The sequence below is a fragment of the Calliphora vicina genome, chromosome 3, assembly GCF_958450345.1.
Source record: "Calliphora vicina chromosome 3, idCalVici1.1, whole genome shotgun sequence".
Taxonomy (NCBI): domain Eukaryota; kingdom Metazoa; phylum Arthropoda; class Insecta; order Diptera; family Calliphoridae; genus Calliphora; species Calliphora vicina.
In genome coordinates this window covers 16,452,236-16,479,150 of record NC_088782.1, presented here as the reverse complement: position 1 = coordinate 16,479,150, position 26,915 = coordinate 16,452,236, and the positions used below count along the sequence as shown (strand labels likewise).

At 29.1% G+C, this 26,915-nt stretch overlaps 1 protein-coding gene across 2 annotated transcripts in view; it reads right to left on the bottom strand.

Annotated features, from left to right (window-relative positions):
• The window catches only part of Eip63E (cyclin dependent kinase Eip63E), a 528,239-nt gene that overhangs the window by 226,809 nt on the left and 274,515 nt on the right, over positions 1-26,915 (bottom strand). For both annotated transcript variants that reach the window (XM_065506488.1, XM_065506489.1), the window contains exon 2: positions 22,811-22,888. In XM_065506488.1, coding sequence (XP_065362560.1) covers positions 22,811-22,888 — 78 coding nt within the window. The remainder of the gene's footprint in view (positions 1-22,810; positions 22,889-26,915) is intronic.

Here is a 26,915-nt window from a genome sequence, read left to right as displayed (position 1 = left end):
CAAACGAAATAGCCGTGTTGGTGAGAAATTCTCCAATTCTGTTATATCATTTGGTATACCTCCACCTCCTATGTAATCACCCGGCTCTATCAATCGAAAATTTGTTCCACATTTGGTTCCACCACAGCAGTTTTGGTAGATATATCACTAACAGAAGTATGAGCCAAATTTAATAGGGATATGTTATCATCCGAATCAAAATCACCTTATATTATGGAGTGGAACCCCGAAGGTAGGTCACCGAGCGCCATCAGATCGGTTTGCTCCTTCTTCGTCGGATTAAAGACAGGAGTTACTTTGATCATCCGAAGGTATACCTTCAAACAACACATGGAATCCTTACAAAATAACATACAATTATGTAGAGAAACACACTATATAAAACCTATTTCAGTCATAGTGGTTAGTAATCTAACCACCTAATTACTTACGTTACTTATCAAAGAGTATAGTATAAAATTTAAATTTTTTAGCTCAAGACAACCAAAGAAACACAAAATAACAAAGTAAAAATTAATTCGTTGTACAATAAACACTCTGAGCTTTTTTTACTGAGTAAGGGAAAGCCCTTTAGATAAACTTCGGTTTACAATATTTTCAAATTAATATATTAAACTAATCAGAGCTTCCGGACTGCAAAGTTTTGCAAAACCAATAAACGACGACTTCAAAAATAGTAATTGTTTAGCAAAATGCTAATAGATGTCTCTATAAAATACTTTAAAGATTGTAAAAAAAGGTGGTTAGAAAAGTGACCACTAAACTGCAAAGAGTTAAAAGGCTTAAAGTGACAGACAATTTTGTTCTGGACTTTATTGGGGATAAAGTATGTATTTGGAATAATAAAGTTATTATTTTGAAGTTAACTTAAGCTTGTGTCAAGTTTTTGTAATGAAAAATATGTAACGGTTAGATTTGATAAATATATAGATCGAAAATAAATTTGATGGTTTAATTCAATTCAATTTGTACAATATAAATTTATGCAAGGCATTGGCCATTGCTAGCTATGACCTTTTCCTACCTTTCTGGCAACATATGGATTCCTAGCCAAAAGAACTGCTCATCTTTTGATGTCAAGAACGAATCAAGCCAATATCGGATACTCTATTCCAAAGTGAAGCGTATCCTAGAGAGAGAGAGACTTCTGCATCGATTGAAACAAATAATAGGCGAACGGAGCAAGGCCTGGACTATAAGGGGAGTGAGGCAAAACTTTCCAACCACTTCATTCTAAATACTTTTTAACAGGTATTGCTTAATGTGGGCGAACGTTGTCATGATGGAATAAATATTACGGTTTCATGTCTCGTTGCATATTCTGGGCGTTTTTCTCGCTTCAAACGAATCAATTGCGTGCGGTACAGGTTCCCTGTGATGGTCAGATTACAGCAGCTCCAAATACTGTTGCTCTCACGAAATACATTGTCTTAGCGAAATGGATACTTGGCGTTGGTATCCATTTATCTGGTTGACCGGGCTTCAAATACGATCTCTGACGCTTCGGTTTATCGTAATGGATCAATGGAGTCGGTGCAAAAATGATTTTCTTTCAAAAAGTTCAAGCTTCATTTCAGTTATGCAAGATCGTCTTTTAGGGTCTCTCGGCTTTAATTCGTATGGTACCCAATTTTCGTTTTTTGGATGAATCCTGCTGCTTGCAATTGTTTTGAAATATCTGATTGAGTTAGCTCTCAATGATTTTGCAAACTCTCGTTGAGTTCTACATCAATCTTTATTGAGTAATGCCTCCAATTCTTGGTCTTCAAACTTGTTTGACTGTCCTGGGAGATCTTTGTCTTCCGTATCAAAATGTTACCCTTCACCTTCGTGATAAGGGTATATATAAGTTTGTCATTCCGTTTGTAATTTCCACACTATAATTTTCCGACCCTATAAAGTATATATATATTCTGGATCCTTATAGATAGCGGAGTCGATTAAGCCATGTCCGTCTGTTTGTTGAAATCTATTTTCTGAAGACCCCAGATATCTTCTGGATCCAAATCAATAATAATTCTGTCAGGCATGCTTTCGAGCAGTTTCCTATTTAATATCAGCAATATCGGTCCACAAATGGCGGAGATATGAGAAAAAAACCAGGATAGCCTCGATTTTTGACCTATTTTTGACCTATATCTGGATTACTAAGTCATTAATATAGACAATATGGATATCTAATGATAAATATTTCAAAGACCTTTGCAACAACGTATATATGATCATAGTTAGTAGGACCTACAATGGGTCAAAATCGGAAAAATATTTTTTAACCCGAATTTTTCTTTTCACTAAAAAAAATTTTAAAAACAAAAATTTTTTTTTCAAAATTTAAAAAAAAATAAAAAAAATTTTCCAAAAAATTATAAAAAACAAGTAAGAAAGTATGGTCGGTCAAGTCCGACCATATAATACCCTTCACTAAGTAAAAGAGCAAAAACATTTTTCTTTTAAAATTTCAATAATTTATATTTTTGAGTGATTTTCGGAAGTGGGCCTTATATGGGGGCTATGACCAATTATGTACCGATCACCATGAAATTAGGTCGTGTGATTTATGTCTCTATGAAAGTTTACTATGTTGAATTTTGTGAGTATACCAACACTTTTAAGCGATTTAAGCACGTTAAAGTGATTTTCGGAAGCGGGTCTATATGGGAGCTATGACTAATTATGGACCGATCGTAACAAAATTTGGTGACATGAATTTTGTATATATAAAACTAATTTGGAGCGCAATTTGTGCAGATACATTTATAAATTAAACATTTATGACCGATAAAGTCCAATTTCGGAAGGACATTGTATGGGGGCTAGATGAAATAATGGACCGATTTCAGCCAGTTTCAATAGCCTTGGTCCTTGGGCCGAAAAAATAATATGTACCAAATTTGATCGAAATATCTTCAAAATTGCGACCTATACTCTGCGCACAAAGTTTACATGGACAGCCAGCCAGCCAACCAGACGGACGGACGGACATCGTTTAATCGACTCAGAAAAAGATTCTAAGTCGATCGGTATACTTTAAGGTGGGTGTTAGACTAATATTTTTGGGCGTTACAAACATCTGCACAAACGCATTATACCCTCCCCACTATGGTGGTGTAGGGTATAAATAAATTTTGTTTATCAAACAATATTTAAAATTTGTATTTTGAAGTATTTGGTGAAGGGTACAGCCGAATATAGCTCTTTTACTTGTTTAAAAATGTAATTTTCAAATCAAATATTTCAACTTATTTTATATAAATATTGTAATAAAAATTTTTTTTGTTCCAATTTTTCTTTTGTAAGCTGCCAACCAAACTCTTGAACATGTTGCATCATAACAATTGAAATCATTTTAAAGTCCTTTAAAATCATTGAAAAATTTACACGAAATGCCTTTTGAATGAGCCCTTAGCATTTTGTTAAATAAATGTACAAAAAACTAAGATGTTTAAACGAAATGTTTTAGATATTTTAACAAAACAATAATAAAGGTCATATTTGGAAATATGTATCTTCAAAACTGTTTTTTTTTTTTGATAAATTTTATCTATTGAAATTTTATTTTATTTCAGAAAAAAAAATAGCCATATTTCTTTTCAAAATATCCAAATTTTTTTCTATGAAAACCTTTGTAAACAGTTTTGTTTAAAGGATACATAAAGCTTTGTATAACTAAAAAAAATGCTATTGCCAATGGCCATTTGACTAATTCAAACGAACATTCATGATTGGTTGTCATTTATTGTTCAATTTGTTTGGTTTTCTTTGTGGTAAAGTCCTTTTTTTTGTATAAGTTATCTGTCGATTTTTTAAGTTCCTCTTGTTTTTTTTTTTTTGCTTTATATTTAAGGATTCCTGAGCTGCAGATGAATTCCATTAAATATTATTTCCAAATGCCTGGTTTGTGTGAAAATTTTGTATATTTCTTTCATTTCAGTTTTTATAAAAGCCTTTTTCAGTTCTCTTATGATTTTTTTGAAGGAAATTTTAGTTTCTTTTTTTTGTGCAATTTCTTTTGTATCCTTTAACAAAATATATAATTTTTTTGTTATTTTTAGGATTGTGCTTTTGTACGCAGTGATGTTTCACACATTTGTTAAAGGACCTTTTCAAATTTTTTCTTTGGTTTTCTGTTATTTAACTGTAAATTTACATTTAATACCCAAATTGTTTGCAATTTTTTTGTTTGTTCCTTGTACTTTTATTGTTTGTTTTGGGGCAAAAGTCATAACCACTGAGCCCTTTAATGTTTAATCCATTCCACTTTTGTCTGCTCATGGATTTCTTATCTACAAGTTTTAACAAATATCCTTAGTTTTTATAAAAAGCATCATAAAGTTTGAACAAAAATTACAACAAAAATTAAAAGAAATTTTCAAATAGACAAAATGGTGCTAATAAAAATGCAGCAAATAAGATCCGGCAAAAATTATTGTCAAATCAAAATTTAACACATTTGCAAGCAGCATGAAAAAATATCATTATTCGTGCACTTCGAAAACTACGCTTCTTTGAAACATGCAGTGTAAGGGACGAAAAATATCGCTTTAAATTTGTCGTTAGTTCTGTTACATTTCTGCTTCTAAGAAGCGCTTTTTTCGACACGTAGAAATACAATACTTTAATGTCATAAGTGATCCGAAAATATGCTCAATTTTCTACTGGGTATTTTCTTCCTTAAATTCTTTTATTAAACAATCAGTCAATCTTTAATAAGTTAATCCCTTATTTAAAATAAAATTACATTTTACAAAAATTCGTCATTATTAACAATAATACAATGACAATCATGCTTCATTTTACAGCGACACAATAGACTGACTTATCTTTATTACATGATAATGGCCGACCTCGATTAAACATCTGTCACTTGTCAAAAATTGATGATTTAATTTATTGTACAGAGAAGACTGAAACATTGTTGTAAATGATTTAAAATAAAAGACCACAAATTATTAAATTGACAAAGATTAAAAGCAAACGATAAGGTGAGGGAGAAAAGGGAATGCAGGATTCCTTTCTATTCAAGGCATTTCTTTTCAAAAAAACGGTTTAAACACAAACATTTTGTGCAAAATCTGTGTTTCTGAGTAAAAATACATAAATGGAAAATTCGATTTTTTGTGTAAAAATATTTGTTTTGAAGAAAATTTAAAATTTTTTGTCAAACTTGATTTATAATGTAAAATTAAAAATGTTTAATGTAAAATTCATGTTTTGGTGTAAAAACTGAGTTTATGTGTATAAACTGATTTGTAGCGAAAAAATTTAAATTCTGTATAAAAACTGAATTTTTGTGTAAAAACACAGTTTTTGAGTAAAAAGATAATTTATGTGTAAAAAGATAATTTTTGCGTAAAAACTTAATTTTTATGTAAAACCATTATTTTTGTGTAAAAAGAGAATTTGGCGTGCAAAATCTGAATTTTTGTGTAAAAACTGAGTTTTGTGAAAACAGAGTTTTTGTGAAAAGCTGAGTTTTTGTGAAAAACAGAGTTTTTGTGAAAAACAGAGTTTTTGTGAAAAACTGAGTTTTTGTGAAAAACAGAGCTTTTGTGAAAAACAGAGTTTTTGTGAAAAACAGAGTTTTTGTGAAAAACAGAGTTTTTGTGAAAAACAGAGTTTTTGTGAAAAACAGAGTTTTTGTGAAAAACAGAGTTTTTGTGAAAAACAGAGTTTTTGTGAAAAACAGAGTTTTTGTGAAAAACAGAGTTTTTGTGAAAAACAGAGTTTTTGTGAAAAACAGAGTTTTTGTGAAAAAACAAATTTTTGAGTAAAAAGAGAATTTTTGGGTAAAATCTGAGTGTTTGCGTAAGAACTTAATTTTTGTGTAAAACCTTTGTTTTTGTGCAAAAAGAGAATTGTTGTGCAAAAATCTGAGATTTTATGTAAAAATTGAGTTTTTGTGTAAAATTTTAATATTTGTGTAAAACCAGAGTTTTTTATTTGTGTAAAATTTTAGGTTTAGTGTAAAAACAGTACCTTTGAAAGATGCCAGTGCCTATGTAAAGTTTTGGTGTAAAATTTTTGCGTGTTAGGGTAAGAACTGAATTTTTATATAAAGCCATTGCTTTTGTGTGAAAAGAGTGTAAAATCTGAATTTTTGTGTAAAACTGAATGTTTGCGTAAGAACTGCATTTTTGTCTAAAATAAATATGACGTGCAAAACAAAAACTTTTTCTATATACAAATTATTTTTTGTGTAAAAACTGAGTTTTTTTGTGAAAATGAGTTTTACGTAATAAATTTTCATGTAAAATTTTAATATTTGTGTAAAAACAGAGTTTTTTTATAGAGATTGACCATATTTGTGCAAAATTTTAGATTTAGTGTAAAATAGTATCTTTTGAAAAATGCAAGTGTCTGTGTAAATTTTTGCGTAAAAATTTAGTGTTAGGGTAGGAACTAAATTTTTATGTAAAACAAGTGTTTTGTGTAAAAAAACAATTGGCGTGTAAAAACTGAATTGTTGTTTAAAACCAGAATTTTTTTATAAAAACTGATTTTTTGTGTAAAAACTTCGTTTTTGTGTAAAAACTTCGTTTTTGTGTAAAAATTGCGTTTTGTGTAAAATTTTAATATTTCTGTAAAACAGAGTTTTTATACAGACTGAACATTTAAGGTTTAGTGTAAAAATAGTCTTTTGAAAAATTCTAGTGTCTGTGTAAAGTTTTTGTATAAACATTAGAGTTTTGGTGTAACAGAGTTTTGGTGTAAAAAACACAGTTTTAGTGTGAAATACAACTTTTGTGTATTTTTATGTAAAAACTGAGTTTTTGTTTAAAAGTGAGTTTTTATGTAAAATTTTATTATTTTATTATAAAGAGAGTTTTTTTATACAAAAATTTTACGTTTAGTGCAAAAATGTATTTTGAAAAAAACCCAGTGTCTGTGTAAAAAATATAGAAAAATATTTTTGTGTAAAAGTGAGTTTTTATGTAAAATTTTAATATTTGTGTAAAAATAGTTTTTTTTAAATAAAAATTTTGCGTTTTGTGTAAAAATGTATTTTGAAAAAAAATGTCTGCGTAAAGTTGTGTGTAAAAACTAGAGTTTTAGTGTAAAAAACACAGTTTTAATGTAAAATGCTACTTTTGTGAATTTTTATGTAAAAAGTGAGTTATTGTGTAAAAATTTAATTTTTGTTAAATCTGAGTTATTATGTAATCATGAGTTTTTATGTAAAATTTTAATATTTGTGTAAAAATAGTTTTTTTTTAAATAAAAATTTTGCGTTTTGTGTAAAAATGTATTTTGAAAAAAATGTCTGCGTAAAGTTTTTGTGTAAAAAATAGAGTTTAAGTGTAAAAAACACAGTTTTAGTGTAAAATACTACTTTTGTGAATTTTTATGTAATAACTGAGTTTTTGTGTAAAAATTTAATTTTCGTTAAAACAGAGTTTTTATGTAAAATTTTATTATTTGTGTAAAAATAGCGTTTTTCTTAAACAAAAATTTTATGTTTAGTATAAAATGTATTTTGAAAAATCTCAGTATATGTGTAAAGTTTTTGTGTAAAAAATAGAGTTTTAGTGTAAAAAAAAACACAATTTCAAAGTAAAATACAACTTTTGTGAAAACTGAGTTTTGTGTAAAATTTTAATTTTTGCGTAAAGTTTTATCATAATAGTGTTGTGTATACAAACTTAGTTTGTTTTGTAAAATTTTAAGTTTTGTGTAAATAAGTTAATTGGCGTAAAATCCTATTGATGATATAAAAAAAACTGGGTTTTGTTTAAACAAATTATTTTTTGTGTAAAACTTGATTTGATTAGGTTTTCCGCATAATCAACATATTTATGGCTGCTCAACAGTATTCTTTCTGGGGGGACATTTGTATGGGGGCTATGTGTTACAATATCAAACCAAACAAACCTTATCAACAGAGAGTATTTGTGGAAAATTTCGTGATTTCAACAGACAGACGTACGGACAAAGCTAGATCGTAGATACTTTTTGGTTGTACAACCAATATTTCGATATGACAAAATCAATATACCAACTGCTGCTTATAAAAATAAAAATGTTTCGCTGCTTAAGAGTGATCATACATAAAATACCATAGATTAAAATTTTGTCCCCAAAAATCCACCAACTTTTAAAGAAAGACAAATGATTCTTTATCCTAAAACAAATATGAATATGTCTTTAAAAATTAAGAGAGAAAAAAAAACATTTCTTCTATGTAGTACTTCTAAGTCGAGTAATCCATTTTCATTTCCTGTCTTAAGAATCCAAAAGCAAGAAAGAAAAAAAACATGTATGTGTAACACAACTTGACAGTGATTTGTTTAAATGAAACAACAAGAATAAAATCTAAGTACTTTTGCCTTTGGAAAGGAATTTACAAAGATAGAAAAAATCCAAAAAATCAGAAATATAACAGCATACAAAAGGGAGCTAAACTTTTTTTGTTGTTAAATCTATTTGATAAATTGTTTAATATTAGAAAATACATAAATTACTAATTTCTCTAAATATTTCAAGTAGAAAAAAATATAAAAAAAATATTGAGAGAAATGCAGGGCCAAGCAGCATGAATGAATGAATTTTTGTACAACCACCATGACTAAAATTTGTCTGATGAGGCATCTTGAAGGCAGGGAGGGGGGTGCAGGCAGGCTGGTTGGGTTGATGGCTGCTAACTCGTATGTTCGTTTACAGTATGGCTCATTAATAATTTAGGCAACATATTTTAGTTGCAATCAGGCCATGTTTTATATGGGGCATTTCATGTCAAGTGAACCAACTTTTGAAATCGATGTCTTCCGATCGGGATGAAATTTGCACCAAGGTTAGCTCTATTGGATAGTAACTCAGACACAATTTTTCAACAACATCGGTCGAGAACTCTCTGAGTTATAGGGGGTAAAATTTTGACAATTTGGTCAAACAGGGGTTTTTTCTTATCCATGTAACTTATTACCTATTGTTCTTAGCAAAATGTGTCCCAAATAGTATAGATAGCTATTTCTTCGATCTTTCAAAAAAAAATATTTAAAAAAAAAATAAAAAATTTTTAATATTTTTTTTCCGAAATCAAAAACTTTTTTGACTTTTTTTTAAAATGCGTCCTTTTTTTTTTTTTTTTTCTTAAAATAAAGTTTAGATATTTTCCTTGAACACCTACTTGGTCGCTTAGTGGGATGCGAGTGGGATATCTATCAAAATAAATATTTTGTAACTCAAAACATAAAATTTTTGACTTTTTTTGCAAAATCAAAAACTTTGTTGACTTTTTTTTTTCAAAATGGACCCTTTTTTAATCTTTTTTTTTAGGTCAAACAAAAGCTTAGATATTATCCTTGAAGACCCTTTTGGTCGCTTAGTGGGATGCGAGTGGGATATCTATCAAAATAAATATTTTTTAACTCAAGACTTACAATTTTTTAATTTTTTTTTGCAAAATCAAAATTTTTTTCCAATATGGGCCCAAATATTTATTTTGATAGATATCCCACTCGCATCCCACTAAGGGACTAAAAATATCTTAAAGGAATGGACCTAAGCTTTCTTTTGACTACAAAAAAAATTTTAAAAAAAGGGCCCATTTGGAAAAAAAAATCGTATTTGCAAAAAAAAAAGTCAAAAATTGTAAGTCTTGAGTTAAAAAATATTTATTTTGATAGATATCCCACTCGCATCCCACTAAGCGACCAAAAGGGTCTTCAAGGATAATATCTAAGCTTTTGTTTGACCTAAAAAAAAAGATTAAAAAAGGGTCCATTTTGAAAAAAAAAGTCAACAAAGTTTTTGATTTTGCAAAAAAAGTCAAAAATTTTAAGTTTTGAGTTACAAAATATTTATTTTGATAAATATCCCACTCGCATCCCACTAAGCGACCAAGTAGGTGTTCAAGGAAAATATCTAAACTTTATTTTAAGAAAAAAAAAAAAAGGACGCATTTTAAAAAAAAGTCAAAAAAGTTTTTGATTTCGGAAAAAAAATATTAAAAATTTTTTATTTTTTTTTTTAAATATTTTTTTTCGAAAGATCGAAGAAATAGATATCTATACTATTTGGGACACATTTTGCTAAGAACAATAGGTAATAAGTTACATGGATAAGAAAAAACCCCTGTTTGACCAAATTGTCAAAATTTTACCCCCTATAACTCAGAGAGTTCTCGACCGATGTTGTTGAAAAATTGTGTCTGAGTTACTATCCAATAGAGCTAACCTTGGTGCAAATTTCATCCCGATCGGAAGACATCGATTTCAAAAGTTGGTTCACTTGACATGAAATGCCCCATATACATATTAAATGTAATTCTTTCATTCATTCATTCATTTACTACTCATGCTACCGAAAATAAAATAAAATACACAAAATTTTACTCATGCCACCCAATTATTCTTATTTTTTTTTTAACACAGAGAAGTGGTTGTTGTCTTATTTTTCTTTTCACAGTATTGGTATGCACAGTGGATTTGGTTGGTGGTGTCAGGCGATGGTGTTGGAAGGCAGGAAGGAATTCATTGCAATTGCTGTGTATTTTCCTTATTTCTAGCAAATTGCTTAAGAAAATCCAAAAGCAACTACCAGCCAGCGAGCGGCATGTAGTAAAATCATTAAGTTCTTCAAATTATGTGCTTCTTTTGCTTTTTATTGTAGTTGCAAGTATCTAAAGCTATTTCTGGGGATGTGTGTGTTTTTGGTTAGGAATTGTTGGTAACTTTGTATCATTGATATTTGTGTACCCAATGTAAGTATTGTAGGTTCATGTGCATACTGTGAATGTAGTATATGACTGCGAATGTATAAATATATGACTGGAAAAGGCAATGAGCCTCATGAAATTTAGATTAGCACCACGTACTACTGCTATCAGCTTCATGTACCATGTTATTCAACCATATATTCATTCAATATACTCGTACACACTAGAGGATGTTCACCATTAATAAGCAGTTTATTAAAGGAATGATTTTGTGAGATAGTTTTTAAGACATCATCTAGATTCTGAACTGAAAACAACAAGCGATTCATTAAAATTTCACGAGACATTCATTTTTAGGACTCTATGGCAATATAATGTAATATGCACCCCTATCGCGAATCAATATTTCACATGAAATATTTTCCTTTTTTCTTTCATCAACTTTGTGAAATTTTTAGATGGAATTTTGTAAACAATAAACAGCTGTTACGAACTAAATCAACTATTGTGAATGAAAAGTTCATGGGAATATCACGATTAAGAAACGTTTTCAACAAATGTTAATATCGTGTAATGGTAATCTCTAGTTTAGAATACCATTGATGCCATTTTAGTTATTTCAAACCTCTAAGCAGTACTCTAGCAGATTCTGAGACTTTCCCTAAGACAGCTTAACATACCCTCTGAGACCGCATAAAAACATTCTTTATCGATCAAATTTCATCACTAATCCAGTACTTTTTGCAGTATACTCAAATGAGATGCCAAAGGATGTAGTCAAATGAAAATTCTCCATGCCTCTGTCAGAGTCATGTTTCCAACACAATGTTAACCAAGAAGCTCCAAGTTCATTTAGTGGTGTAACACAGTCTAGCATAACACTCTACCTTGAGGAATATCACAATATTCCTCACAAGCTTCGACCTTCTCCGTTTAGTGGTCACTTTTCTAACCACCTTTTCTAAAGTTTTTAAAATATAGTTTATTGGCATCTTGAAGTCATCATTTATGTTTTTTTGCAAAACTTTGTAGTCAGGATACTCTGATTAGTTTAATATATTCATTTGGAAATATAGTAAACCGCAGTTTTTCTAAGACTTTCACGAAATCAATAAAAAAGCACCTAGTGTTTATTGTTTATCGAATTCAGTGTTACTTTGCTATTTCGTTTGTTTTGGTCAGAAAATTTAGTCAAAATGCTTAGCTTTCAAACCAAATGTTTATTATAATTATTTTTAATGCCAACCGCATTGGTGGTTAATAAACTAACCACCCCATTCCATAAAAACCTTGTTTTTTATTTATTTTTTCTTATTTTTCATAATAAACATACCTTAACTAAAGTAAACATGCAATTGTTTTGATTTTAAACTTATACACAAAAAACCGTAGCTGAAAGAATTAACCCTATCCAAGACAAGGTAAGATTATGTAAATTTCCATTTGAATAATCGTTGGATATTTAAAAATTGCAGGCATTACTCCATGAAGATTGTTGACAAACAAGAGCATGCAAAATCATTGGAAGCTACTCAATCAGCAATTTCAAAATGTTTGCGAGCAGCAGGATTCATCCAAAAGATAGCAAATTGGGTACGATACGAATTGAAGACGAGAGAACTTGAAAGGCGATTTTGCATGTCCGAAATTATGCTTGAACGCTATAAAAGAAAATCATTTTAGGCACCGAATCTTTACTTGCGATGACAAATGGATTCATTACGATAACCCGAAGCGTAAGATATCCGGCCAACCAGCCGAATAGACACCAAACCCATAAAGGGCTACTGATATCTGGTCAGACCATTACAGGGAACCTATACCAAACATAACTGATTCGTTTGAGGCGATCATTAGCCGAAAACACACAGAATATGCAGCCAGACATGTTGCAATACCTTTTAAAAACTATTTAGATTGAAATGGTTTTGTATCACTCGCCTTATAGTCCAGACCTTGCACCGTCCGACAACTATTTGTTGCTATCGATGCAGAACGCTCTCTCTGGGATACGCTTCACTATGGAACAGCGTATCCGAAATTGGCTTGATTCATTCATTGGCTCAAAAGAGTAGTTCTTCTGACGCAGAATCCAGAAAGATGGGAAAAGGTTTTAGAAAACAAAGGCCAATACTTTGAATATAAAAGTTTAAAAAAATCACGCATTTTTAAGTCATACACCCAATAAAACTTTTTTTTCAACTAAATAATATTATAAAGTTCTTAGGATCAAGTTAGTGTATAACTCTGACCCAAAGATAAAACATAAATAATTTCGACAGATGGCATCATCGGACTTTTTTCCTTCAAAAATGAAGTCGGAGCTCTGGTTATGGGCAATGAAGATCATTACCACACCATGATCAATGATTTTTTGTTTGATAATATAAATGACATTTATCCGGGCGAGATGTGGTTTCAACAGGATGGCGCTACGTGGCATATGGCTACCGCAATCATCGATTTATTGAAATCAAAATTTGGCAATAACTGTATGTTGAAATCAACTTTCCGTAGCCCCTCAAATAACTTACAAAAATAATTGATACATCAATATATCGGGAATTCTTGCTACTCGGTTGCTATTTACAATCGACACAATCGGCCCACAAGTGGCTGAGATATAAGAAAAAAACCAGGACAACCTAGACTTTTGAACTATTTTTGATCTATATCTGGATTACTAAGTCATTAATATAGATAATATGGATATTTCAAAGACCTTTGCAACGGCGTATATAAGGCCAAAGTAAATCGGATCTACAATTGGTCAAAATCGGGAAAAATATTTTTCACCCCGATTTTTTATTTCATAAAAAAATTTTTTTTTGGCATAATTTTTTTTTTTTTAATTAAAAAAATGTTTGCAAATAAAATATTTTCCGCTAATAAATTAAAAAAATTATTTTTTTAAATTTTGTTTACCAAAAATATTTAAAATGTTTATTTTAAAGTATAATTTGGTGAAGGGTATATAACATTCGGCACAGCCAAATATAGCACTGTTACTTGCTTTTATTAAAATTTACTATTTTGAGTTATTTTTTACAATTTCAAGTTCTATCAGGCATCCTTTATATGTAAATTTATATCAAACTAGTTGACCGCCCCGGCTTCGCACGCTGGCATTTACTAATGTTAGTTCTTCAAGTTTCTCAAACCCACATACACCTGCCTGTTCTTATTTATTTGCAAAGGGTATAATGCATGGACTTTATCGGTCATAAATGTTTAATTTATAAATGTATCTCCACAAATTGCGCTCCAAATAAGTTTTATATATACAAAACTCACCAAATTTTGTTACGATCGGTCCATAATTGGTCATAGCTCCCATATATACCCGCTTCCGAAAATCACTTTAACGTGCTTAAATCCCTTAAAAATGTTGGTATACTCACAAAATTCAACATAGTAAACTTTCATAGAGACATAAATCACACGACCTAATTTCATGGTGATCGGTCCGTAATTGGTCATAGCCCCCATATAGGGATGCCAAACGGGACTGGTTTTACAAATCCCGGGATTCGGGATTTCATAAATGTAAATCCCGGGATCCCGGGATTTTTCGGGATCCCGGGATTTTTCGGGATTTCGGGATTTTTTTCACGTAAGAAAAAAAACTAAATTATTAATGAAAACAATTATTTATTATTTAATAAATTTATTTTAGTAATATAACAAAAACGAATTCATTGATTTAAAACAAAATATAATTCATATTTAATATAAATATGTAGTAAAATAAAAGTTTATAACAGAAAAATAAAATTCATGTCTAAAATATATGTAATTTATATATAATGTGAGTTTGGTCGTTAATTTGAAGACATTAACGTATAATTGACTTCTTAAATAACTTCTTAAATAACTTCTTAAAAATATCAAGGCATCTAAAGTGTCATCAGATAGCCTCGATCGAATTTTGTTGCCAATGTATGCAGCTGACGAAAAACAGCGTTCACAGTCAACGCTTGTAGGCAAAATTGTTAATAAGTTATTGTATGCTGATTGCAAATACTTGCCTCTGAAATAAACAAGTCTATTTCTTTTTCAATATTAGTCTCCATATCATTGGTGACAATATTAACAGTCAATAGCATTATTCAATTTTATTATAATTGAAATATTGGGATCTTCATTTGGCTCCTCAAAAATTGATAGATCAGAATCGGAATCATCTTTAGTAGATCCACCAAAACCCTCTTTTTTCTTAAAATGTCCTATCAACTTCTTTAATTCATTTTTAATAACAAACATTTCGATTTTGTTATCAAATTCAGATTTTAATTTCGGATTTTTTAAAAAATTTAAAAGAGTTGAGTAGAGAGTTCTCCTTTCTCGTATTCGTTTAAGTAGAGATTTCACGAGTTCGTCACTTAACTTGCATTCAATTTTGGAAATTTCTTTAATCATGAATGAAAGTGCAGCATCAGCTTTGCAAAGATTCATATTCAATTCTTTTCCTTTTATTTCTTTCACATACTTTTGTAAAATTTCATTTTTTGTTGGCGACTTTCTAAATAGTTTTGCAATTGTTCTGATCTTTTCAATACGTACTTTTATATGAAATTTATCAGTAAGATCATTTTTAGTATCTCTTAAAAAAAATGCAAAAGAATCAAGTGTTTCGTCATCATCTGAAGATGACAATTCATTTTCGTTTGTTAAGTCAAAAGATTTGTACAATACATCTACCAGTGCGAGGTGTATACCATGGGCTAAGCATATTTGCTGCTTCGGTGTAATCAGTTTGCCAATTTTTTGCATTGTAGAAGCCCCGTCTGTTGTGAAACCTACTACATCATTTGATAGTGACACTCCGAATTCACTTAAACGCTCCTCTAAATACTGAATGCAAACTACTGCAGTAGCGGACTTTTGTATTCTTACCAGGCCAAGATTAAAAAATTTGTCAGATGAATGAATAATTATATTTATATAACGTTTATTAGCAGTTGATGTCCATTCGTCAAACGTTAAGCTAAATTTTAAATCATTGGCTCTAATTTTGGTTATTTCTTCCTTCATTCTGTTTTTACACTTTAAAAAATACTCCATAAATTTAGTTTTAATTGTTTCCTTTGATTTTGGAACTTCAAACCCTCGGGCTATTAAAGACTTTCGAAGTTCTGTGGATGTTATGAAAACCGAAAATGGTAAGCCATCAAGAGCCGTCATACGTGCAATACAAGCACCAAGTGAATCCTCTTGCAAAACAGCAAAATCTGTAATTTTTGATATTTTCGGTTGCGGTTCTTCATTGATACCTTTTTCCAATTTAATGTTGTGAATCTGGAAAATTAAAATATACATATGAAACAATTGATATAAAATAATTTATTTTTGAAACTTACACCAAGATGAGTTAGAAGACCTTTTGTTGAACCTCCATTTGTTTTTAAAATTTTATTGCATTCTTTGCATTTAGCCCTTGACGCACCTGTTGCATCACTTAAAAAATAGTACCACACAGAACTTTTGTGGGCACTTTTGGTTTTGTGATTTTCAAAATTCATATTTGTTATTTTTTCGCAAATACTTTATAGCGCTTAGTTTATTTCTCACATAACAAAGTTGTTCTTATTTCGGATTCTTATTTGTTTATTATTTCAACAGGGTGTTACATATATATTGCAATTTTAATATTTGTCTTCCAGGGAACGAAAATAACAATTTTTAAAGGAAAACAAAGCAAACAATAAATAATTTTTGTTATTATTAGTTATTTGCTGATTATTATCAGTTATTTTTCTAATTAGGCAAATTTTTGTCTTTGGTGAAAATTTTTTTTTAGTTTAAACAACTTTGCTAATAAAAAATTTTCTATTTGCTTCAAAAAATAAAGAAATATAATTTTGTTTCGGGATTTGTAAATCCCGAAAAATCCCGGGATTTTTTTTCACAAATCCCGGGATTCGGGAAATCCCGATCCCGAAAAATCCCGGGATTTTCGGGATCGGGATTTCGGGATTGGCATCCCTACCCCCATATAAGGCCCACTTCCGAAAATCACTCGAAAATATAAATTATTGAAATTTTAAAAGAAAAATGTTTTTGCTCTTTAACTTAGTGTAGGGTATCAAATGGTCGGGCTTGACCGACCATACTTTCTTACTTGTTTATATATAAAGATTAGAGTGACAGCCGATTTTTTTTTTTTAGATTTCAAAGAGTGCCTGGTGGAATATTGTGACACTAGGCCTAAATGTTAAGTGCTGAAAATTTGAGCCAAATCGGGCAACGATTTCTGGACGCGCATCGAGGTCAAAGTTCAGATATATGCAAAATTATACTATTTATATGGGATAAATAGGTGAAACTCGTTAAATTTCTGCATTGTTTTCTAGAAATGTATAGATTTATTTATATTAATGAATATTACATTAAAAAATTTTTTTTGGAAGTTAACCCTGCATCTCCTTTGTGTCAAAATGACCCAAAAACTGTATTATCGCCAAAATTCGGAAAAAATGCAAATTTTCCAGATATTTTAAAAATTTTGCTACTAAATAAATACTTTTGCAATTGAATGCAAAATAATCGAAATGTGTACGTAATTATCGTTGTAATGAGATATAAGTGACAAAATTTGGTTAAAAAATGTTAAAGTTATTACAAATTCGCCAGACCATTAACGTGTTTCAGGCTACTTGAACAAAAAATTTAGGAATAAAAATTAATATATTTCGAGAAAAATTAGAATAAAAGCTCATTTTTACTTAAAATATGTCCATATTTACTTGTATATAAGTTTTTGTCTTCGTAGGATACCGTTAACCTATTCGCAGGTATGGCCAAAAAAAATAATTTTTTTTAACGGCTGTTTCAAAACTCCATTTTCAAATTTTTAAAAATTTTGTTAAACAAATTTCAGATTTTTTCGATCATCACATTGGGGTTTATTGAGATCAAAATAGGGAATAAAAATATGAAAAAATTATGTCAATACCTCTTACAGTTTTTCCGTACCTGCGATTGAAATTTTGCGTTTTTCAAGAAAAACTAATTTTTTGTCCATATTTAGGCGAATGAGTCCAATTTCCTTACTGTTATAAATTTTAAGTAAAACCTATTCATAATATTATAGTCCTTATAATTTTAAATATGTTCTGAAAGTTTTACTAAAATCGGAAAACGATTACCTTTGAATCGTGAAGGTCAAAGGTCAAATTTTTCAATATTTGGAATTTCTAATGAAAAGATAGCGAAATTTTACATATTTTTGGGCCGATTTTCATGAAACTTGAGGAAAATATAACATAAAGTCCAGAATTTAAAATAACAGCATAAAAATGGAAATTAACCCTTAGCAGCACTTGGGGTCCAAATTATTCTCAACTTTTAAAATCAAGAAAAACACAACCATTTTGACCCCAAGTCCTCTTAAAGGTTAAAATTCATTTTTGCACTGTTGTTATAAATGCTAGACCCCAATATATATTTTCCTCAAGTTTCATGAAAATCGGCCCAAAAATATGTAACATTTCGCTATCTTTTCATAAGAAATTCCAAATATTGAAAAATTTGACCTTTGACCTTCACGATTCAAAGGTTATCGTTTTCCGATTTCAGTAAAACTTTCAGAACATATTTCAAATTACAAGGACTATAATATTATGAATAGGTTTTACTTAAAATTTATAACAGTAAGGAAATTGGACTCATTCGCCTAAATATGGACAAAAAATTAGTTTTTCTTGAAAAACGCAAAATTTCAATCGCAGGTACGGAAAAACTGTAAGAGGTATTGACATAATTTTTTCATATTTTTATTCCCTATTTTGATCTCAATAAACTCCAATGTGATGATCGAAAAAATCTGAAATTAGTTTAACAAAATTTTTAAAAATTTGAAAATGGAGTTTTGAAACAGCCGTTAAAAAAAATTATTTTTTTTGGCCATACCTGCGAATAGGTTAACGGTATCCTACGAAGACAAAAACTTATATACAAGTAAATATGGACATATTTTAAGTAAAAATGAGCTTTTATTTTAATTTTTCTCGAAATATCTAAATTTTTTTCTAAATTTTTTGTTCAATTGGCCTGAAACATGGTAATGGTCTGGCGAATTTGTAATAACTTTAACATTTTTTAATCAAATTTTGTCATTTATATTTCATTACAACGATAATTGCGTACATATTTCGATTCTCTTGCATTCAATTGCAAAAGTATTTATTTAGTAGCAACATTTTTTCAAAAACTGAAAAATTTGCATTTTTCTCTAATTTTGGCGATAATACAGTATTGGGTCATTTTGAACCAAAGGAGATACAGGGTTAATTTCCAAAACTTTTTTTTTAATGTAATATTCATTAATATAAATAAATCTACATATTTCTAGAAAACAATGCAGAAAGTTAACGAGTTTCACCTATTTATTCCCCAGCAAAAAATAATGGAAGTGCATCTTTACATATGACATTTTAATCACATCTAAAGTTGCAAATGAATCTTTTCTACCTCTGAAGATGTGATTTTAAATATGGGTATTTGACACTGAATTATAAATATTTCGTTGATGTAATTGTTTCCTACATTTTTTGAATTTTTTAAAATTTATTAAAACCTGTAAAAATTGGTATACAAACAATTTTTACATTTTTTAATCATTAAAATTAATCAGCCATTGTTTCATAAATTTTATAACTACATTAAAATCAATTCATAAATGGTCAATTACATCACTTTTTTTCTATTATTTATATTTCCATCCAAGATGCCAAAAAATATAACTACCTACATTAAAATAACACCTTAAAATCGAAATTTAATCGCATCGAAAGCATCGAAAGCATCGAATTTATTAAGTAACAAGTTGTCAAAAATGAACAACATCCCTCCAATGACAAGCTAATGTAAAATTCATAGCTTTTTCACCAAAATTGGAAGTACATCAAGCATGCTATTTGTTGTGAAAATTCTGCATCTTCTTCCTCACTTTTTTTTGCTGGGATGTGATTTTAAATATGACACTGAATTATAAATATTTCGTTGATGTAATTGTTTCCTACATTTTTTGAATTTTATAAAATTTATTAAAACCTGTAAAAATTGGTATACAAACAATTTTTACATTTTTTAATCATTAAAATTAATCAACCATTGTTTCATAAATTTTATAACTACATTAAAATCAATTCATAAATAATGCTCAATTACATCACTTTTTTCTATTATTTATATTTCCATCCAAGATGCCAAAAAATATAGGTATCCACTACCTACATTAAAATAACACCTTAAAATCGAAATTTAATCGCATCGAAAGCATCGAATTTATTAAGTAAAAAGTTGTCAAAAATGAACAACATCCCTCCAATGACAAGCTAATGTAAAATTCATAGCTTTTTCACCAAAATTGGAAGTACATCAAGCATGCTATTTGTTGTGAAAATTCTGCATCTTCTTCCTCACTTTTTTTGCTGGGTCCATATAAATAGTAAAATTTTGCATATATCTGAACTTTGACCTCGATGCGCGTCCAGAAATCGTTGCCCGATTTGGCTCAAATTTTCAGCACTTAACATTTAGGCCTAGTGTCACAATATTCCACCCGGCACTCTTCAAAATTTTAACAAAAATTTTTTTCCATACAACTGATTGTCACTCTAATATAGATATTTGTAAATCTTAGAAAATATTGACATATTCCTAATAATATTTATGCACAATAGGACTAGGATTGTCATTCGAATAAAAAATATTCGAATAATCGGATACATTAAACAGGGTCAAGATCGTATTTTCAAAGGCTTTGTGAACTTCCATAATCCACCTTAAATCCAAACAATACATTGAAGGTCAAAGGTCACTATAGTTGAAATTAGGCAAAAATTTAATCCTAGATATTGACCTTCTGAGCTAAAGGGGATAAAATTAATAAAACGGATTGATTGGACACATAAGGGAATGGGGAATGCGATTAATTACTTACATTAAGAAGCGGAATTATATCCTATACCAATTGTTATTAGTTCCCAACCTTTTGGCGAGATATAGTCAGTTATATTTGGTCTTCCTAAAAGCATTCTTTCAAATATCTGATCTTTTTTTTCCTCAAACACTTAAAACCACCAAGTTTATTTGCTCTACTAGTACCACAACTGCGTACAATTCATTCACACGCCGAAAATCATTGAAAATTATTTTCAGTATCTTTAAATTTTTAAGTACCTACATATTGACTCTTACATATTAGAAAGAGTGTTTAGAAATTTTATGTAGTAATTGTACACGTCATGTGCATGTTTCTTTATGTTAAATAATTTCAATGTTTTTATTATATTGTTGTATACGAACTGATGTTTATTTAGCTGCCTGGCTACATCTTTAAAACAATTGTTATTAAATTTTGGATTTTATTTACTTTGTACGGTAATAAATCACTGCGAAAGTAAAATTAAATTCATACAAATTTATGTACGAACGTACCTACTACTTCGTCTTATAAAAAATGTATTTGCTAATGTTTGGGAATATTAAAAACATTTTATAGGATTTGCAAAATGTAGCCGTAAACAAAAGAAATAATAATACTGCTTAAACACAAATTTCCAGCTTAAAACTCTAGAGGATTTGAGAAAGCAGGATAATCATTGGAAATGAAAATGAAAATAAAAACAAATTACATTTTCAATTGAAAAACAAACGCAATCAAATGTTTTAAATTGATGTACAGCAAGCTGTTGTTTATTTAGATTTTTAAAGCGTGAGGAGATCATTAAAAAAAAGTTATAATTACTTGTAGGAATTTTATGTTGGGTTCAAAGGACCACAATAGCAAATAATGTGGTGTATTTCAATAAATCACAAAGTAGGTTAGCTAAATAGGAAATCAAATTAAATGACCCAGGAATATTTCCTTAAATTTTGAAAAAGAAGAAAATTTTCAAAAATTTTAAGGACCATGAAAAAAAATAAAATTTTATTTAATAAAGGACATATGTTTAAAAATATATTAATTTGAGGGACTAACGTTTAGATTTTATATAAAAAGTATTTTAAATTTTGGTTTAAAGTATTGTTTGAAACTACTATTGGTCCTTCGAAGGACCATGTAATTTTGTGCAAACATTTTACAGCTAAAGTTTCCTATTAAAGCAATTTATTTAAATCCTAGACAGCAAAAATTTTTCCCCTCAAACCTCAAACTAGTTGAGTAAAAGTTTATTTTTGGCAAATTTTGTCTTGTCTATCAAAACAAACAAAAAATCAATATCTACTAATTTTCCTACAAAATCTCCACAAAAGTTGGAAAAACAAAAATATTTGTTATTTATCCTGCTGTTTCCTAAACTAAACTGATACTAATAGCATTTGTTTAAAAGTATTTTCTTGTACTTCACAACATAATCACCCAAAACAAAATTTTGCTTTATTTTCCGTTTTTGTTCTTTCATCAGCAGCTTATTTATTTATATTTTTAGTGTATGAAAACATTTCATAAACATGATGGGGAAAGACAAAAGACAAGCAAAAAATATTGAAAAAATAATAAAACATGATGGAAAACAATAGAAGACTTCTTTTGCTCTTAAATATTGTATAAAGCAGCAGTTTCATCTCCAACTCCAATATGTTGATGAAGTGTTCATTTCATTTTCATGTTTTTATTCATACAAGAAGCAATAATAAAATAAATGACAATAATGATGATGATAATGATAAAATATTGTAAAGTAGAAGATGGCCATAATCTTATAGAAGAAGGTGATGATGACAATGCTGATGATATCTGTAAATCGCACTACATTTCAATCAGAATCAGAATCACAATCAAAATCAGCATCAAAATCAGCATCAGTATAAAACGATTATCTGCTTATCGGATTTGATACACTTGGAAGCATCATTATTTATATACAATTTCTCACTTTAACAGATACACAATTGCCAAAATTACTCTATGGATATGTGGCTAAGGGGAGTAGTTGTTTATGATTTGAATTGCAAAATAGTCAAAAGTTTTATATTTTTTGGTAATAAATTGTTGTATATAGATTGTAAAAAACAGATTTTGTGCCTGCTTTTAATTCCTATAAAAAATTTATAGATTTTAAGGAATTTCAATTAAGATTAATTTAATGTTTTTTTATTTTTTAAAAAGAGTAACAAAATATTTGAATAATTTATAGCTGTACTTACTTAATCTTCCAAAACTGTGTGAAAGTCTCTTTTTGAGCTTTTGCAGGGCGCCACCTTTTTTCTCCCGCATTGTGACACCTAAAATTATACAAAAAAAAAAGATAATTAATAAAAATAATCATATAAAATCAATGTATCTATATATATAAAAATGAAATGGTCCATGTATGTAATATCATCACGTGAGAGCGGCTGGAGCGATTTGGCTGATTTCAGGAGATGGTTTGTAAAGAAAAAAAATTAAAAAATTACGGCTAAAACCGGCTTTTTTGAGTCCAGTCAACTGTAATAAAAAAGCCCCTAAAGTATGCAGTACAAATTTAGATATTTTATTTGCAAATAAATAAGAACAGGCAGGGTTGGAGAAACTTGACGAACTAACATTAGTAAATGCTACAGGTCGAAGCCGGTCAACTAGTTTTTCATAAATGTTGCTATTTACTCTCGAAATTTGTTATTTAAAGGAAATTTATCCAAAATTTCCTATAAATTTTGTGATTTCTTCAAAATTTTGTATTTATAAGAAATTTTTCAAAATTTGCTATTTTGCGATATTTTCTCAAAATTTGTTATTTATAGCAAATATTCCAAATTTAGCAATTTTTAGAAAAATTCTCAAATTTGTTTCATTTTGAGGAAATGTCTTCGAAATTTTGTATTTTTAAGAAATTTTTCAAAATTTGCTATTTTGCGATAATTTCCCAAAATTTGCTATTTATAGGAAATATTCCTAATTTAGCAATTTTTAGAAAAATTCCCAAATTTGTTTCATTTTCAGAAAATTTCTTCAAAATTTTGTATTTATAGGAAATTTTCCAAAATCTGCTATTTATAGCAAATATCCAAAAATGTAGCTATTTTTAGAAATATTTCCAATTTTTTTTCAATTTGAGGAAATTTCTTAAAAATTTTGTATTTATAAAAAATTTTAAAAAATTTGCTATTTTGCGATAATTTCCCAATATTTGCTATTTATAGCAAATATCCCAAATTTAGCTATTTTGAGGAAATTTTTTCAAAATTTGCATTTATAGGCAATTTCCTAAAACTTGCTATTTTAGACAAATTTCCAAAATTATGCTATTTATAGGATATTTTCCAAAAATTAGCTATTTATAAATAAATTTCGTTAGCTATTTTTAGAAAATTTCCCAAATTTGATTTATGAAAAATTTCCCAATGTTGATATTTAGAAAATTTCCCATAATTAGCGATTTTTAGAAAATTTCCCAAATTTAGCAACGAAAATTCCGTACCTTTTTGAATGAAACACAGTTTTTTTAATAAAAAATTATTTTATTTTAATATTTTGAGGAAATTTTCCAAATTTAGAAAAATTACAAAGAATCCGTGCTTTTTTGAATGAAACACAGTTTTTTGAATAAAAAATTATTTGATTTTAAAACATAATCTCCTAATATTGAAAAATTTGACCTTTGACCTTCACGATTTAACGTTTCCCAATTTTAGTAAAACTATCAGAGTATATTTAGAAATATCTGGACAATAATATTCTGAATAGGTTTTACTTAAAATTCATAACAGTAAGGAAATAGAGCTCATTCTCCAAAAAAATGGCCAAATAATTGGTTTTTCTCCAAAATTTCAAAATTTAAATCGCAGGTACGGAAAAACTATAAGAGATATTTTCATAATTTTTTCATACTTTAATTCCCTATTATATTCTCAATAAATCCCAATGAGATGATCAAAGAATTCTGAAATTTGTTTAACAAAATTTTTAAAAATTTGAAAATAGAATTTTGAAACTGCCGTTAAAAAAATTTTATTTTTTTGGTCATACTTTCGAATAGGTTAACGGTATCCTACGAAGACAAAAACTCATATACAAGTAAATATGGATATATTTTAAGTAAAAATGAGCTTTTATTTTAATATTTATCTAAAAATATGTTAATTTTGTTGCTACATTTCTTGTTCTGGTTGCCTGAGACACGTTAATGGCCTGGCGAATTTTTAATAACTTTAACATTTTTTGACCAATTTCTGTTTTTTATGTCTCATTAGAACGACAATTACGTACTCATTTCAATTCTTTTAAATTAAATTGCAAAAGTAATTTTTTAATGGCGAAATTTTTACAAAAACTGAAAAAAATGCATTTTTTCCCCTTGTAAATTCATCTCAAAACTTTTCAGGATGATTTTTTACTAATGTTCACCAAACTGGGGGGTGACACTCGCCAAAATCCAACTTTCGTCTATTAAGGGCCACCCTTGTGTACCCCTTTGTGCACTCGATTGTGAGGAAAGCTTTCTCATACCCAAGTAATCATTCAAAATTGAAACCCCTGAGCCATGTGAGATACCTATTGCTTCCACAATCTCTCGCACTTTCGATCTCGGATGGTCCAATACCATATCGTGATTGTTGCAGGTGTAGAGACCTCCACTGGGCGTCCAGAACGTTTGAAATGTTCCGTGCTTGCACGAAATTCAGTAAACCACTTTTTTACCATAGAAATTGTTGGTGCAGTGTTCCCATAGTACTTATGAAGCTTAGCTTTGTTTTGAGTGATGTTTTTCTTCCGCAAAAACTAATGATTAATGAGCGGAAAAAATTCACGTTTTTTTTCCAATTTCTCCTCAAGTCACGGGTAGTCTGCTATCAATGACTCTTTTAAACATAAACTAAATGATACAGCTTCTTCAAATTTTGACAAAAGTCAACTGGCAGATGCCTATTGAAAAAAATTTAGTTTGGTCGTGTTCTTTTCTAATAATGTTACCGTAAAACCCTGAATATATGCTTCATGTTTCACCCTCAATTTTATCAAAGAGTTAGAAATGCACCACTTTTTATGTAAGCAAAAAGTATAGTTTTTTAAAATTGCATAAATGGTAATGATTCAGTTCTATTGTGATCGTTAAAAATGCAACACATTATGAGGGTATGGGTAACATTTAATAAATGGTACACAATATATAGGCAACATTTTGTGTCCGAAATTTAGCTATTTATGAAAAATTTCCCAAATTTTGCTATTTAAGGAAAAAATATCACATTTGGCTATTTATGGAAAAATCTCCCAAATTTAGCTATATGTAGGAACATTTTGCTATTCATAGGAAATTTCCCAAAATGGTTGTTTATAAGAAAATTCTCCAAATTTATCCAAAATATCAAATTTATAGAAAATTTCCCCAAATTTTTAATTTTGAGAAAATTTCCTAAATTAAGCTATTTGTAGGTAAATTTATCAAATTTAGCTATTCATAGGAAATGTTTCCAAAATTAGCTATTTATTTAAATGCCATAATTAGCAAACAAAACTTCTTGTCACTAGTAAACTGTTTTCTCTATGTAAACCTTCATCCTCTCCCCTCATATTTACCACATTTCAAAATAAAAACAGAAAAAACTTTATGCACATGCTCCCACAGCAATTACGTCAAATTAACGAAGAAACTGCCTGCCTGCCTCACTCACAGCCAAATAGGGCAGCTTGATTTCCCATCACTCCATCAACGAAAAATGACTAATCTTTGTCATTCTCTTAAATAATGATGATGAAAATATGACAATGACAAAAACGTGACTTTAATACACAAAAAAAAAATATTCTACGTAAAATTCATAAACAAAACGAAATATGAAAGCAAAATAAACAGTCTCTTATACAAATTTAAGAGGGCTGGCTAACAAACAAAAAAAATAAGAACAGCATTTAAGAAAAAATTAAAAAATACTAATAGCAAGATAAAGATGACGACAAAGAGCTGCTCAAAATGACGAAAATGATGATGATGATGAGTAAGTGGAGAGTCATCTACATAAATAAGGAGAAGCATATTTTCATTGTCATTATTAAAAGATTCAATGAAGTGTATAAATATAATAAAAACGACAACAAAATGTAAGTAGAAAAAAGCAAGACATAACGACGTCAATGTTAACGAAGATGTGAAGGAGAAAGAGAGTATTTTTTATAGGAAACGCAAAAAAGTATGCAATTTTCATACATACTCACACAATCACTCACTTACTCACTTTTACTAAAAGTTTTTTAACTCTATGGTCGAATAGCTTTATAGGAGTTTTTGGAAGAGTTGGGAAGAGAGCTTAGGGAAATTACACTACTGAT